The sequence below is a fragment of the Oncorhynchus tshawytscha genome, unplaced genomic scaffold (genome assembly GCF_018296145.1).
Source record: "Oncorhynchus tshawytscha isolate Ot180627B unplaced genomic scaffold, Otsh_v2.0 Un_contig_3241_pilon_pilon, whole genome shotgun sequence".
In the NCBI taxonomy this organism is placed as follows: Eukaryota; Metazoa; Chordata; class Actinopteri; order Salmoniformes; family Salmonidae; genus Oncorhynchus; species Oncorhynchus tshawytscha.
This window is the reverse complement of record NW_024609699.1, coordinates 48002-65000: the sequence shown is the minus strand read 5'-3', so window position 1 is coordinate 65000 and position 16999 is coordinate 48002. Positions and strand designations below refer to the sequence as shown.

At 44.1% G+C, this 16999-nt stretch overlaps 1 protein-coding gene across 4 annotated transcripts in view; it reads right to left on the bottom strand.

Annotated features, from left to right (window-relative positions):
• The window catches only part of rps6kal (ribosomal protein S6 kinase a, like), a 107622-nt gene that overhangs the window by 43462 nt on the left and 47161 nt on the right, over nucleotides 1-16999 (bottom strand). For all 4 annotated transcript variants that reach the window (XM_042317020.1, XM_042317018.1, XM_042317017.1 and 1 more), the window contains 4 exons: nucleotides 9573-9661; nucleotides 8852-8916; nucleotides 1144-1246; nucleotides 813-937 (listed from right to left, as the gene is read on the bottom strand). In XM_042317020.1, coding sequence (XP_042172954.1) covers nucleotides 813-937; nucleotides 1144-1246; nucleotides 8852-8916; nucleotides 9573-9661 — 382 coding nt within the window. The remainder of the gene's footprint in view (nucleotides 1-812; nucleotides 938-1143; nucleotides 1247-8851; nucleotides 8917-9572; nucleotides 9662-16999) is intronic.

Genomic DNA, 16999 nt, shown 5'->3' with positions numbered 1-16999 from the left:
GACTGAGACCCAGAGAGACCGAGACCCAGAGAGGCCGAGAGGGAGACCCAGAGAGACCGAGACCCAGAGAGGGAGACCCAGAGAGACCGAGACCCAGAGAGGGAGACCCAGAGAGACGGAGACCCAGAAGAGACCGAGAGGGATACCCAGAGAGACAGAGAGGGAGACCCAGAGAGACAAGTTACCTAATATAGAACAATGGGTACCTACACTGGACCAATATCATGTCAAATAAGGTAGTTATCCTCTACGGGATCGGCACATTTGGGCAGTCTTGATACAACATTTTGAAGAGAAATGCAATGGTTCATTGAATCAGTCTAAAACGTTGCACATACACTGCTGCCAACTAGTGGCCAAAATCAAAATTGCATCTAATTATGGCCTTAATTGCATTTCAAAGATGGGACCAAAAATACATTAAAAAAAAGTTTTTTTCTTTGTATTATCTTTTACCAGATCAAATGTGTTATATTCTCCTACATTAATTTTCCATTTCCACAAACTTCAAAGTGTTTTCCGATCCTTTGCTTCAGGTCCTGAGCTACAGGCAGTTTGGATTTGGGTATGTCATTTTAGGCGAAAAATGAAGAAAAAAAAAGGGTCCGATCTTAAATGAAGTAGTCGGTAGTTTAGTGTTAGCACACTGTTTGGGAAAAACAACCAGGATGCACTTTTACACTCCATTCCCCAGGTGGCAGCACCAACAGAGTCAAGGGCTGTGAGAGAGCAAAATCATTTAAACATTCAAGCGTATGAACATGTACTAAAGCAGTGGGGAACTGTGTGTGTGTGTGTGTGTGTGTGTGTACCTGTACTATAGGTAGGATGCTGAGTAGAGGAGAGCCCTTCTTGTCATCCAGAGAGGCTGGAGCCACGAAGCTGAACCCTTTAAACAGCTGATGGGCATTGGCACTGGGAGGAATACCTGGGGAGTCTACACACACCCAGACACACACCCAGACAACCACCCAGACATCCACCCAGACATCCACCCAGACAACAAACCACCCACCCACACACACACCCAGACAACCAACCACCCACACACACACCCAGACAACCACGCATCCACATGGGATGTGTGTTAGCAATAGAAGGAACACCTGGAGAATCTAGACTGTGACCCTAACCCTCATGTACCTTTGGGTGTTTTAGCGGTGAACTCTGGGTCGAAGCAGAACGTGTCATCAGGCTTCCCTGCTGCTGGTTTGAATGGAGGCTGGAGCTCTGTCCTGTATAGCTTCTATGGAGGGAGGGAGGGTTAAACTGAGATATTAATATTTAGTTTCTGTTCCAAGTCATAATGAACAGTGTAGAGAGAGAGAGAGACATTCCCAGTGGGTCAGAAGTTTACATACACTCAATTAGTATTTGGTAGCATTGCCTTTAAATTGTTTAACTTGGGTCAAATGATTTTGGTAGCCTTCCAGAAGCTTCCCACAATAAGTTGGGTGAATTCTGGCCCATTCCTCCTGACAGAGCTGGTGTAACTGAGTCAGATTTGTAGGCCTCCTTGCTTGTACACGCTTTTTCACTTCTGCCCACAAATTTTCTATAGGATTGAGGTCAGGGCTTTGTGATGGCCACTCCAATACCTTGTCTTTGTTGTCCTTAAGCCACTTTGCCACAACTTTGGAAGTATGCTTGGGGTCATTGTCCATTTGTAAGACCCATTTGTGACCAAGCTTTAAATTCCTGACCGATGTCTTGAGATGTTGCTTCAATATAGGCACATAACTTTCCTACCTCATGATGCCATCCATTTTGTGAAGTGCACCAGACCCTCCTGCAGCAAAGCCCCCCACAACATGATGCTGACACCCCTGTGCTTCACGGTTGGGATGGTGTTCTTCGGCTTGCAAGCCTCCCCTTTTTCCTCCAAACATAACGATGGTCATTATGACCAAACAGTTCTGTTTTTGTTTCTGCAAACCGCAGTCCGGCTTTTTTATGTCGGTATTGGAGCAGTGGCTTCTTCCTTGCTGAGTGGAATTTCAGGTTGTCTCGTTTTACTATGGATATAGATACTGTTGTACCTGTTTCCTCCAGCATCTTCACAAGATCCTTTGCTGTTGTTCTGGGATTGATTTGCACTTTTCACACCAAAGTGCATTCATCTCTAGGAGACAGAACGCATCTCCTTCCTGAGAGGTATGACGGCTGCGTGGTCCCATGGTGTTTATACTTGAGTACTATTGTTTGTACAGATGAACGTGGTACCTACAGGCGTTTGGGAATTGCCCCCGAGGATGAACTAGACTTGTGGAGGTCTACAATTTTTTTTCTGAGGTCTTGGCTGATTTCATTTGATTTTCCCATGACGTCAAGCAAAGAGGAACTGAGTTTGAAGGCAGGCCTTGAAATACATCCACAGGTACACCTCCAATTGACTCAAATTATGTTAATTAGCAGAAGCTTCTAAAGCCATGACATAACTTTCTGGAATTTTCCAAGCTGTTTAAAGGCACAGTCAACTTAGTGTATGTAAACTTCTCACCCACTGGAATTGTGATACAGTGAATTATAAGTGAAATAATCTGTCTGTAAACAATTTTGGAAATATGACTTGTCATGCACAAAGTAGATGTCCTAACGGACTTGCGAAAACGATAGTTTGTTAACAAGAAATTTGTGGAGTGGTTGAAAAACAAGTTAATGACTCCAACCTAAGTGTATGTGAAATTACGACTTCAACTACACATGATCAAATACAAATCTTAGAATCAACTATTAAAGACGACCAGAACACACTGGACTCTCCAATTACATTCAATGAACTATAGGACAAAATATATCCTATATGAAATTCTAAAATATACAGACCACAAATTCCAATTGGCTGGGGAGATAATTCCAATCATCCTCAGAGCTGGCATCTTCCCCAATATTTGGAGACAAGGACTTATCACTCCAGTCCACAAAAGTGGATACAAATTTGACCCCAATAACTACCGTGGGGATATGCGACAACAGCAACCTCGGGAAAATCCTCTGCATTATCATTAACAGCTGACTCGTACATTTCCTCAGTGAAAACAGTGTATTGAGCAAATGTCAAATTGGCGTTTTACTAAATTACTGTACGACAGACCACGTATTCACGCTGCACACCCTAATTGACTAACAAACAAAAACAAAGGCAAAGCCTTATCAAGCTTTGTTGACTTCATAAAAGCTTTAGACTCAATTTGGAATGAGGGTCTGCTATACTAATTGATTTAAAAAAGTGATGTTAGGGGAAAAACATATGACATTATAAAATCCATGTACACAAACAACAAGTAGTGTGTGGTTAAATTTGGCAAAAAAAAAAAATTATTCTCACAGCGCCGTGGGTTGAGACAGGGATGCAGCTTAAGCCCCACAGTCTTCAACATATATATTAACGAATAGGCGAGGGCACTAGAACAGTCTGCAGCACCCGGCATCACCCTACTAGTATCTGAAGTCAAATGTCTACTGTTTGCTGATGATCTGGTGCTTCTGTCCCCAACCAAGGAGGGCCTACAGCACCTAGATCTTCTGCACAGATTCTGTCAGACTTGGGCCCTGACAGCAAATCTCAGTAAGACAGAAATAATGGTGTTCCAAAAGAGGTCCAGTTGCCAGGCCCACGTTTTGTTTCTCCCACGTTTTGGTACCCTTCCCCCAGATCTATGCCTCGACAAAATCCTGTCTCAGAGCTCTACGATCAATTCCTCATGGCTTGGTTTTTAGACAGGTGTGTGCCTTTCAAAATCATGTATAATCAATTGAATTTACCACAGGTGGACTCCAATCATGTTGTAGAAACATCTCAAGGATGATCAATGGAAACAGAATGCACCTGACCTCAATTTTGAGTCTCATAGCAAAGGGTCTGAATATTTATGTAAAGTTATTTCTGTGTTTTATTTTTAATAAATGTGCAAAAATGTCTAAAAACCTGTTTTCACTTAGCCATTATGGGTTATTGTGTGTAGATTGCAAAAAATAATAAATAATAATCATGATAATAATAATTTGAGTAACGCAACAAAATGTGGAAAAGGTCAAGTGGTCTGAATACTTTCCGAAGGCACTGTACCCTAAACAAGAAGGGCAAAAGGACAATAACATTTGATATCCCAATTAGTATCGGGCTAAAAACCTGTTGTAAAACACACTGTATGGTTGTGAGGTCTGGGGTCCACTCACCAACCATGAATTCACAAAATGGGAGAAACACCCAATTGAGACTTTGCATGCAGAATTCTGCAAAAAATATACATTGTGTGCAACGCAAAAACCCAAACAATGTATGTAGAACAAAATTAGGACATCAGCTAATTCTAAAAATCCAGAAAATAGCTGTTCCATTCTACAATCACCTAAAAGGAAGCGATGCCTACACTTTCCCTCACCTCAGCCAGCTGATTCTGCACCTCTGTGAACAAACACAAACAGACCCAAAAAACTGGTCAAACTAGAATGCTATCTGGCCCTAAACAGAGAGTACACAGTGGCAGAATACCTGACCAAGGTGACTGACCCAAAATTAAGGAAAGCTTGGACTATGTACAGACTCAGTGAGGTTAGCCTTGCTTTTGAGAAAGGCCGCTGTAGGCAGACCTGGCTCTCAAGAGAAGACAGGCTATGTGACCACTAGCCACAAAATGAGGTGGGAACTGAGATGCACTTCCTAACTTCCTGCCAGATGGATGAACGCCTTTTTTCCTTTTCTTTTTTTATTTCACCTTTATTTAACCAGGTAGGCAAGTTGAGAACAAGTTCTCATTTACAATTGCGACCTGGCCAAGATAAAGCAAAGCAGTTCGACACATACAACGACACAGAGTTACACATGGAGTAAAACAAACATACAGTCAATAATACAGTATAAACAAGTCTACATATGATGTGAGCAAATGAGGTGAGAAGGGAGGTAAAGGCAAAAAAAGGCCATGGTGGCAAAGTAAATACGATATAGCAAGTAAAACACTGGAATGGTAGATTTGCAATGGAAGAATGTGCAAAGTAGAAATAAAAATAATGGGTGCAAAGGAGCAAAATAAATAAATAAATAAAATACAGTTGGGAAAGAGGTAGTTGTTTGGGCTAAATTATAGGTGGGCTATGTACAGGTGCAGTAATCTGTGAGCTGCTCTGACAGTTGGTGCTTAAAGCTAGTGAGGGAGATAAGTGTTTCCAGTTTCAGAGATTTTTGTAGTTCGTTCCAGTCATTGGCAGCAGAGAACTGGAAGGAGAGGCGGCCAAAGAAAGAATTGGTTTTGGGGGTGACTAGAGAGATATACCTGCTGGAGCGTGTGCTACAGGTGGGAGATGCTATGGTGACCAGCGAGCTGAGATAAGGGGGACTTTACCTAGCAGGGTCTTGTAGATGACATGGAGCCAGTGGGTTTGGCGACGAGTATGAAGCGAGGGCCAGCCAACGAGAGCGTACAGGTCGCAATGGTGGGTAGTATATGGGGCTTTGGTGACAAAACGGATTGCACTGTGATAGACTGCATCCAATTTGTTGAGTAGGGTATTGGAGGCTATTTTGTAAATGACATCGCCAAAGTCGAGGATTGGTAGGATGGTCAGTTTTACAAGGGTATGTTTGGCAGCATGAGTGAAGGATGCTTTGTTGCGAAATAGGAAGCCAATTCTAGATTTAACTTTGGATTGGAGATGTTTGATATGGGTCTGGAAGGAGAGTTTACAGTCTAACCAGACACCTAAGTATTTGTAGTTGTCCACGTATTCTAAGTCAGAGCCGTCCAGAGTAGAGATGTTGGACCGGCGGGTAGGTGCAGGTAGCGATCGGTTGAAGAGCATGCATTTAGTTTTACTTGTATTTAAGAGCAATTGGAGGCCACGGAAGGAGAGTTGTATGGCATTGAAGCTTGCCTGGAGGGTTGTTAACACAGTGTCCAAAGAAGGGCCAGAAGTATACAGAATGGTGTCGTCTGCGTAGAGGTGGATCAGAGACTCACCAGCAGCAAGAGCGACCTCATTGATGTATACAGAGAAGAGAGTCGGTCCAAGAATTGAACCCTGTGGCACCCCCATAGAGACTGCCAGAGGTCCGGACAGCAGACCCTCCGATTTGACACACTGAACTCTATCAGAGAAGTAGTTGGTGAACCAGGCGAGGCAATCATTTGAGAAACCAAGGCTGTCGAGTCTGCCGATGAGGATGTGGTGATTGACAGAGTCGAAAGCCTTGGCCAGATCAATGAATACGGCTGCACAGTAATCTTTCTTATCGATGGCGGTTAAGATATCGTTTAGGACCTTGAGCGTGGCTGAGGTGCACCCATGACCAGCTCTGAAACCAGATTGCATAGCAGAGAAGGTATGGTGAGATTCGAAATGGTCGGTAATCTGTTTGTTGACTTGGCTTTCGAAGACCTTAGAAAGGCATGGTAGGATAGATATAGGTCTGTAGCAGTTTGGGTCAAGAGTGTCCCCCCCTTGGAAGAGGGGGATGACCGCAGCTGCTTTCCAATCTTTGGGAATCTCAGACGACACGAAAGAGAGGTTGAATAGGCTAGTAATAGGGGTGGCAACAATTTCGGCAGATTATTTTTTTAGAAAGAAAGGGTCGCTGATTTGTAGGGGTCCAGATTTTGCAGCTCTTTCAGAACATCAGCTGAACGGATTTGGGAGAAGGAGAAATGGGGAAGGCTTGGGCGAGTTGCTGTGGGGGGTGCAGTGCTGTTGACCGGGGTAGGAGTAGCCAGGTGGAAAGCATGGCCAGCCGTAGAAAAATGCTTATTGAAATTCTCAATTATGGTGGATTTATCAGTGGTGACAGTGTTTCCAATCTTCAGTGCAGTGGGCAGCTGGGAGGAGGTGTTCTTATTCTCCATGGACTTTACAGTGTCCCAGAACTTTTTGAGTTAGTGTTGCAGGAAGCAAATTTCTGCTTGAAAAAGCTAGCCTTGGCTTTTCTAACTGCCTGTGTATAATGGTTTCTAGCTTCCCTGAACAGCTGCATATCACGGGGGCTGTTCGATGCTAATGCAGAACGCCATAGGATGTTTTTGTGTTGGTTAAGGGCAGTCAGGTCTGGGGAGAACCAAGGGCTATATCTGTTCCTGGTTCTACATTTCTTGAATGGGGCATGTTTATTTAAGATGGTTAGGAAGGCATTTAAAAAAAATATCCAGTCATCCTCTACTGACGGGATGAGATCAATATCCTTCCAGGATACCCCGGCCAGGTCGATTAGAAAGGCCTGCTCGCTGAAGTGTTTTAGGGAGCGTTTTACAGTGATGAGTGGAGGTCGTTTGACCGCTGACCCATTACGGATGCAGGCAATGAGGCAGTGATCGCTGAGATCTTGGTTGAAGACAGAGGGCAAGTTGGTTAGGATGATATCTATGAGGGTGCCCGTGTTTAAGGCTTTGGGGAGGTACCTGGTAGGTTCATTGATAATTTGTGTGAGATTGAGGGCATCAAGTTTAGATTGTAGGATGGCTGGGGTGTTAAGCATGTTCCAGTTTAGGTCTTCTAGTAGCACGAGCTCTGAAGATAGATGGGGGGCAATCAGTTCACATATGGTGTCCAGAGCACAGCTGGGGGCAGAGGGTCTATAGCAGGCGGCAACGGTGAGAGACTTGTTTTTAGAGAGGTGGATTTTTAAAAGTAGAAGTTCAAATTGTTTGGGTACAAACCTGGATAGTAGGACAGAACTCTGCAGGCTATCTTTGCAGTAGATTGCAACACCGCCCCCTTTGGCAGTTCTATCTTGTCTGAAAATGTTGTAGTTTGGAATTAAAATTTCTGAATTTTTGGTGGTCTTCCTAAGCCAGGATTCAGACACAGCTAGAACATCCGGGTTGGCAGAGTGTGCTAAAGCAGTGAATAGAACAAACTTAGGGAGGAGACTTCTAATGTTAACATGCATGAAACCAAGGCTATTACGGTTACAGAAGTCGTCAAAAACGATTTAAAAAACGCCTTAACGATACATATTTCCCAAAGATTACACAAACCCACAAAGAATTTCAAAACAAATCAAACATTGATAAACTCCCTTATCTGTACGGTGAAATACTGCAGTGTGCATCACAGCAGCAAGATTTGTGGCCCATTGCCATGAGAAAAGGGCAACCAGTTGAGCACAAACAACATTGTAAATACCACAAATATTTATGTTTATTTGTCTTCCTCACTATTCATACTACAACTATTTTCACATGATTAAAACACTGATGATATAACACTGGAAACGTCTGTTTTTTAAACCTTTGTGAGTGCAATGTTACCTGTTCAATGTTACCTGTGCAACATTACCTGTGCAACGTTACCTGTGCAACGTTACCTGTGCAACGTTACCTGTGCAACGTTACCTGTGCAACGTTACCTGTGCAACGTTACCTGTGCAACGTTACCTGTGCAACGTTACCTGTGCAACGTTACCTGTGCAATGTTACCTGTGCAATGTTACCTGTGCAATGTTACCTGTGCAATGTTACCTGTGCAAGGCTACTTCCTAATAGTTTTTTATATTGTTTCTCACTTTAGTTTGTTTATTTCACTTCCTTGGAAATGTAAACATGTTGCCCATGCCAATAAAGCCCTGTTGAATTTAATTGAGAGAGCGAACAAGCAAGATAAAGACCCAGCCACCAGCCCATATTAAACCCTTCCCTTCTTCCTGGTCTCAGCCAATCGTCTCCTGCTGGCTCATAAACACTCCCACTGAAATATTCACACACACACACACTGTCAGACCTCTGCCCAGATACACACCTAGCACTCTACAGACCAATCCTAAGTAAGCCGACCGTCTGTTAGGTGGGAATGGGATGCATTGTGTGTGTGTGTGTGTGTGTGTGTGTGTGTGTGTGTGTGTGTGTGTGAGAGAGAGACTTACGTTCCAGTCGATCGATGAGAAGAAGGCGTGACGTTTGATCTCCTCCACCCCATCGGCCCCAGCCCCTACACAGACACAGAGCACTGTCAGTAACACACACACACACACACCCCTACAGAGAGACAACCTTCAGTAACACACACACCCCTACAGAGAGACAACCTTCAGTAACACACACACCTCTACAGCGAGACAACCGTCAGTAACACACCCACCCCTACAGCGAGACAACCGTCAGTAACACACACACCCCTACAGCGAGACAACCGTCAGTAACACACACACACACACACACACATCCCTACAGCGAGACAACCTTCAGTAACACACACCCCTACAGCGAGACAACCGTCAGTAACACACACCCCTACAGCGAGACAACCGTCAGTAACACACACCCCTACAGCGAGACAACCGTCAGTAACACACACCCCTACAGCGAGACAACCGTCAGTAACACACACCCCTACAGCGAGACAACCGTCAGCAACACACCCACCCCTACAGAGAGACAACCGTCAGTAACACACACACACACCTATACAGCGAGACAACCGTCAGTAACACACACTCTCTCGCTCTTACCCAGGTGGTTAATTTGTGTGACTGTTCTATCAGTGTTTTGTTACTTGTCATGTTTTGTGTTGTTTGTAGACCCCGGGAAGAGTAGCTGCTGCTCCTGCAAAAGATAATGGGGATCCAAATAAACAAAGAAACTTACCCAGGCGGTTAGCAGGGTTGCGTTTAAACAGCCTTCTCAGCAGACTCTGGGCTTCTAGACTCAGGAACTGAGGCATCCCTAACTTAGCTCTGAGAGAGGGAGTGAGTGAGTAGAGGAGAGAGAGAAGACAGGAGAGAAGAGCGCGAGTGACAACAATGTCCTGAACAAATGTCAAATTGTCTTCTTACCAAAATATCGTACGACAGACCATGTACCATGTACACCCTGAACATCCTAATTGAAAAAGAAAATGCAAATAAAAAGGAAGAATTGCGTGCCCAAACTTAACTGCCTCCTACTCTGTCCCAGATGGGAATATATGCATATTATTATTACTGGTGGATAGAAAATTGAATTATGTCTGTGAGTATAACAGAACTCATATGGCAGACAAAAACCTGAGAAGAAATCCAAACAGGAAGTGAGAACTCGATTTTCAAAACAGTGCCATTTGAAGTCCATGTTAGTTATGGATGTGCATGCACTTCCTAGGGCTTCCACAAGACGTCACAGTCTTTAGATTCTGGTTGTATGATTCTACTATAAAGGAGGGGCTCATAGGAGCTCTTTTACTGAGTGGTCTGGCAGAAAGCCTCGGTCTCATAGCGCGTGGTCACGAGAGAGTATCCTCCCGTTCCAATGCTTTTCTTCAGACAATGAAATTCTTCGGTTGGAACCTTATTGCTGATTAATGTTTAAAACATCCTAAAGATTGATTGCATACATCATTTGACTTGTTTCTACGACCTGTAACGGAACTTTTTGGGTTTTTGTCTGGAGGAATTGCTCATGCTTTTTGAAGATTGAATGCTGGGCTGAACAAGCTTAACAACAACTGGCTAAATGATGGGCTTTATGGAACTTTATGGAACAAATCAGTCATTTATTGTCAAACTGGGATTCCTGGGACTGCCTTCTGATGAAGATATTCAAAAGGTAAGTGAATATTTATAGTGTTTTTTGTAGCTTCTGTTGACGCCAAATTGGCGGCTATTTCTTTGGCTAATTTGGGTTCAGAGTGCCATTCTCAGATTATTCTTTTTCCGTAAAGTTTTTTTGAAATCTGACACAGCGGTTGCATAGAGGATACGTTTATCTTTAATTCTGTGAATAACACTTGCATCTTTTATCAATGTTTATTGTGAGTATTTCTGTAAAATCACCGGATGTTTTAGAATCAAAACATTACTGCACGTAAAGCGCCAATGTAAACTTTTTTATATATACACTGCTCAAAAAAATAAAGGGAACACTAAAATAACACATCCTAGATCTGAATGAATGAAATATTCTTATTAAATACTTTTTTCTTTACAAAGTTGAATGTGTTGACAACAAAATCACACAAAATCACCCCCTGTGCCAGGGGATTTATATTACTATCTGTACTTACTGTTGGCACAGACGCTGTTTCATCCTTTCCTACACTGAAGTTACCCTTGCCTAACGATTGCGTCTGAAGCTGGGCTTGTAGCACAGCTATCCTCGCCATAAGGCGATCGTTCTCCTGTATATTATGAGAACAGCGACTGCAATTAGAAGCATCATGTTAATGTTACTACTTAGCTTCGGCTATCCTCCTCTCCCCGATGGGAAAAGTAGGGAGTGACTGGCACATAGACACAGTGGAGCAAAATATATGTTTACACATGATGAAACCTTGACCTCTCCCCTCTCTGCGGCCCATGCAACTTAGTCTTGACATAGAACAGATAACTGCCAATGGCCACCACTATAGTACAACAAAATACATTCTTATGAGAAATAACTCATAAGCATATGATGAATATAAAACATCTTACCTATGTTACCCACCAATTCTGATTATTCCCCAACACAGTACATCCACACAACCAGTAGGTCACCAGGGGAGAGGCGTTGTGCCGTCAGGTGTTGCTACAGTTATTTTTTGGAACCACGATTGCTGTTCACTTGCTCTATATAAGATGGAAGGGAGCCATGCATTCATGGCTCTCTATAATACTGTTCACTTCCTTACATTTGTTCTGGACCTTGGGAATTTCTCAACCCATGGAGGTCTGGATTTGGAGTCACACTCAAAATTAAAGTGGAAAACCACACTACAGGCTGATCCAACTTTGATGTAATGTCCTTAAAACAAGTCAAAATGAGGCTCAGTAGTGTGTGTGGCCTCCACGTGCCTGTATGACCTCCCTACAACGCCTGGGCATGCTCCTGATGAGGTGGCGGATGGTCTCCTGAGGGATCTCCTCCCAGACCTGGACTAAAGCATCCGCCAACTCCTGGACAGTCTGTGGTGCAACATGGCGTTGGTGGATGGAGCGAGACATGATGTCCCAGATGTACTCAATTGGATTCAGGTCTGGGGAACGGGCGGGCCAGTCCATAGCATCAATGCCTTCCCCTTGCAGGAACTGCTGACACACTCCAGCCACATGAGGTCTAGCATTGTCTTGCATTAGGAGGAACCCAGGGCCAACCGCACCAGCATATGGTCTCACAAGGGGTCTGAGGATCTCATCTCGGTACCTAATGGCAGTCAGGCTACCTCTGGCGAGCACATGGAGGGCTGTGCGGCCCCCCCAAAGAAATGCCACCCCACACCATGACTGACCCACCGCCAAACCGGTCATGCTGGAGGATGTTGCAGGCAGCAGAACGTTCTCCACGGCATCTCCAGACTCTGTCACATGTGCTCAGTGTGAACCTGCTTTCATCTGTGAAGCGCACAGGGTGCCAGTGGCGAATTTGCCAATCTTGGTGTTCTCTGGCAAATGCCAAACGTCCTGCATGGTGTTGGGCTGTAAGCACAACCCCCACCTGTGGACGTCGGGCCCTCATACCACCCTCATGGAGTCTGTTTCTGACCGTTTGAGCAGACACATGCACATTTGTGGCCTGCTGGAGGTCATTTTGCAGGGCTCTGGCAGTGCTCCTCCTTGCACAAAGGCGGAGGTAGCGGTCCTGCTGCTGGGTTGTTGCCCTCCTACGGCCTCCTCCACATCTCCTGATGTACTGGCCTGTCTCCTGGTAGCGCCTCCATGCTCTGGACACTACGCTGAGACACAGCTCCCATTGATGTCCCATCCTGGATGAGCTGCACTACCTGAGCCACTCGTGTCTCAGGTAGCACTACCTGAGCCACTCCGTCTCATGCTACCACTAGAGTGAAAGCACCGCCAGCATTCAAAAGTGACCAAAACATCAGCCAGGAAGCATAGGAAATGAGAAGTGGTCTGTGGTCACCACCTGCAGAACCACCCCTTTATTGGGGGTGTCTTGCTAATTGCCGATAATTTCCACCTGTTGTCTATTCCATTTGCACAACAGCATGTGAAATTTATTGTCAATCAGTGTTGCTTCCTAAGTGGACAGTTTGATTTCACAGAAGTGTGATTGACTTGGAGTTACATTGTGTTGTTTAAGTGTTCCCTTTATTGTTTTGAGCAGTGTATATATGCACATTTTCGAACAAAACGCACAATACATGTATAACATGATGCTCTATGAGTGTCATCTGATGGAGATAATCAAAGGTTAGTGATTCATTTTATCTATTTTCTGCTTTTGTGACTATCTTTGGCTGTGAAAAATGGCTGTGTGTGTTTTTGGATTTGGTGGTGATCTAACATAAATATATGTTGTGTTTTCGCTGTAAAACATTTTAGAAATCTGAGAAAATGGGTAGATTAACGAGATGTTTATCTTTCATTTGCTGTATTGGACTTGTTAATGTGTGAAAGTTAAATATTAAAAATATATATTTTTTAAATTTCCCGTGCCATCTTTTCAGCTGAATGGGAGGGAGTGTTCCTTCTGAGGGACTCCTAGCCATAACAAGTTTACTGGAGAACGGCAAGATGACAGCAATCTGTAAGTCACTGAGAGAGAACATCAGTTCTGTATGTGAATCCATGATAACATTGACAGAGAAATCGAATTCAGATTATCTCGAGGGACAATCAAATCGAAACAACATGGTTGTGGATGGAATTGCAGAATCTCCACGAGACCTGGACGGAGACTGAGGAGAGAGTACGGGAAATGATCTCAGAGAAACTGAAGATGTACCACAGAAATACTAAGGTAAATGCGCCACACGACTGGAAAACCCACCACCGGCCCAGCTGACAGGCCTAGGCCGATAGTGGTCAAATTCCTGAGGTTAAAGGATAGGGTAGCTGTTCTGGAAAAATCTTTCTTGGGGACCTGAATATTGACTGTTTTTCATCAAGCTGTCCGCTCAAGAGAAAGCTTCTCACTGTAACCAGTGCCTGTAATCTGGTTCAGGTTATAAATCAACCTATCAGGGTGTTTACAAACACTACAGTAACAAAATCATCCACACGTATTGATCACATTTTTACTAATACTGTAGAACGGTGTTCTAAAGCTATATCCATACCCATTGGATGACGTGATCACAGTATAGTGGCTATATCCATACCCATTGGATGACGTGATCACAATATAGTGGCTATATCCAGGAAAGCCAAAGTTCCAAAAGCTGGACATAAAATAGTGTATATAAAAGATGTTGCTGTGACTTATGTGGATAATGTTAAATCAAATTGTATTGGTTACATACACATGGTTAGCAGATGTTAATGCGAGTGTAGCGAAATGCTTGTGCTTCTAGTTCCAACCATGCAGTAATATCTAACAAGTAATCTAACAATTTCACAACAATTTCCTTATACACACAAGTGTAAAGGAATTAATAAGAATATGTACATATAAATATATGGAGGAGCGATGGCCAAACGGCATAGGCAAGATGTAGTAGATGGTATAGAGTACAGTATACAGATGAGATGTATGTAAACATTACGTATGTATATAAACAATGTATGTAAACATTACATAAAGTGGCATTGTTTAAAGTGACTAGTGATACATTTATTACATCCAGTTTTTAATTATTAAAGTGGCTTGAGATTTGAGTCATTGAGCCACTCAATGTTAGTGATGGCTGGTTAACAGTCTGATGGCCTTGAGATAGAAGCTGTTTTTCAGTCTCTCAGTCCCAGCTTTGATGCACCTGTACTGACCTCGCCTTCTGGATGATATCGGGGTGAACAGGCAGTGGCCCGGGTGGGTGTTGTTCTCGATGATCTTTTTGGCGTTCCTGTGACATCGGGTGGTGTAGGTATCCTGGAGGGCAGGTAGTTTGCCCCCATTGTGCAGACCTCACTACCCTCTGGAGAGCCTTGCGGTTGTGGGCGGAGCACTTGCCGTACCATGCGGTGATACAGCCCGACAGGATGCTCTCGATTGTGCATCTATAAAAAAGTTTTTGGTGACAAGCCAAATTTCTTCAGCCTCCAGAGGTTGAACAGGCACTGTCGCGCCTTCTTCACCACGCTGTCTGTGTAGGTGTACCATTTCAGTTTGTCCGTGATGTGTACGCCGAGGAACTAAAAAATAAAAACTGTCCACCTTCTCCACTACTGTCCCGTCGGATAGGGGGGGTGCTCCCTCGCTGTTTCCTGAAGTCCACGATCATCTCTTTTGTTTTGTTGACGTTGAGTGTGAGGTTGTTTTCCTGACACCACACTCCGAGGGCCCTCACATCCTCCCTGAAAGCTGTCTCGTCGTTGTTGGTAATCAAGCCTACCACTGTAGTGTCTTCCGCAAACTTGATGATTGAGTTGGAGGCGTGCATGGCCATGCAGTCGTGGCTGAACAGGGAGTACAGGAGAGGGCTCAGAACGCACCCTTGTGGGGCCCCAGTGTTGAGGATCAGCGGGGTGGAGATGTTGTTACCTACACTCACCACCTGGGGGCGGCCCGTGAGAAAGTCCAGGACCCAGTTGCACAGGGTGGGGTCGAGACCCAGGGTCTTGAGCTTAATGACAAGTTTGGAGGGTACTAAATGCTGAGCTTTAGTCGATGAACAGCATTCTTACATAAGTGTTACATAAGTGTTTTTATTTTTTAAATTTGTTTAATTTTACCTTTATTTAACTAGTCAAGTCAGTTAAGAACAAATTATTATTTTCAATGACAGCCTAGGAACAGTGGGTTAACTGCCTGTTCAGGGGGCAGAAGAACAGATTTGTACCTTGTCAGCTCGGGGGTTTGAACTTGCAACCTTCCGGTTACTAGTCCAACGCTCTAACCACTAGGCTACCCTGCCGCCCCAGTGTGCAGTGTGGTTGCATCGTCTGTGGACCTATTGGGACGGTAGGCAAATTGGAGTGGGTCTAGGGTGTCAGGTAGGGTGGAGGTGATATGGTCCTTGACTAGTCTCTCAAAGCACTTGATGACGGAAGTGAGTGCAACGGGGCGGTAGTCGTTTAGCTCAGTTACCTTAGCTTTCTTAGGGACTGGAAGCATGTGGGAACAGCAGACTGGGATAGGGATTGATTGATTGAATATGTCTGTAAACACACCAGCCAGCTGGTCTGCTCATGCCCTGAGGACCTGTATATATTACCTCAATCAGCCTGCTCTGCTTTTTTGACACCACACTCCACAAAGCAAGTCCTGCAGGCTCTAGTTTTGTCTGTGATTATTGTCCCATCATATGGTCAAGTGATGCAAAGAAGGACCTAGTTTAGCTGCAGCTAACTGAGCTGCACGTCTTGCTCTTCATTGCAATCAGAAGACTAATATTAATACTAAGCATGCCAGTCTCTCTTGGCTAAGAGTTGAGGAAAGGCCGACTGTCACTTCTTGTTTTTATAAGAAACATTAATGTGTTGAAATTTCCTAAATGTTTGCAGTCAACATAGACACAGCACTGACACAACCAGACATGCCAATTTGGGTCTTTTCACAGTCCCAAGGTCCAGAACAAATGTAAGGAAGTGAACAGTATTATAGAGAGCCATGAATGCATGGCTCCCTTCCATCTTATATAGAGCAAGTGAACAGCAATCGTGGTTCCAAAAAATAACTGTAGCAACACCTGACGGCACAACGCCTCTCCCCTGGTGACCTACTGGTTGTGTGGATGTACTGTGTTGGGGAATAATCAGAATTGGTGGGTAACATAGGTAAGATGTTTTATATTCATCATATGCTTATGAGTTATTTCTCATAAGAATGTATTTTGTTGTACTATAGTGGTGGCCATTGGCAGTTATCTGTTCTATGTCAAGACTAAGTTGCATGGGCCGCAGAGAGGGGAGAGGTCAAGGTTTCATCATGTGTAAACATATATTTTGCTCCACTGTGTCTATGTGCCAGTCACTCCCTACTTTTCCCATCGGGGAGAGGAGGATAGCCGAAGCTAAGTAGTAACATTAACATGATGCTTCTAATTGCAGTCGCTGTTCTCATAATATACAGGAGAACGATCGCCTTATGGCGAGGATAGCTGTGCTACAAGCCCAGCTTCAGACGCAATCGTTAGGCAAGGGTAACTTCAGTGTAGGAAAGGATGAAACAGCGTCTGTGCCAACAGTAAGTACAGATAGTAATATAAATCCCCTGGCACA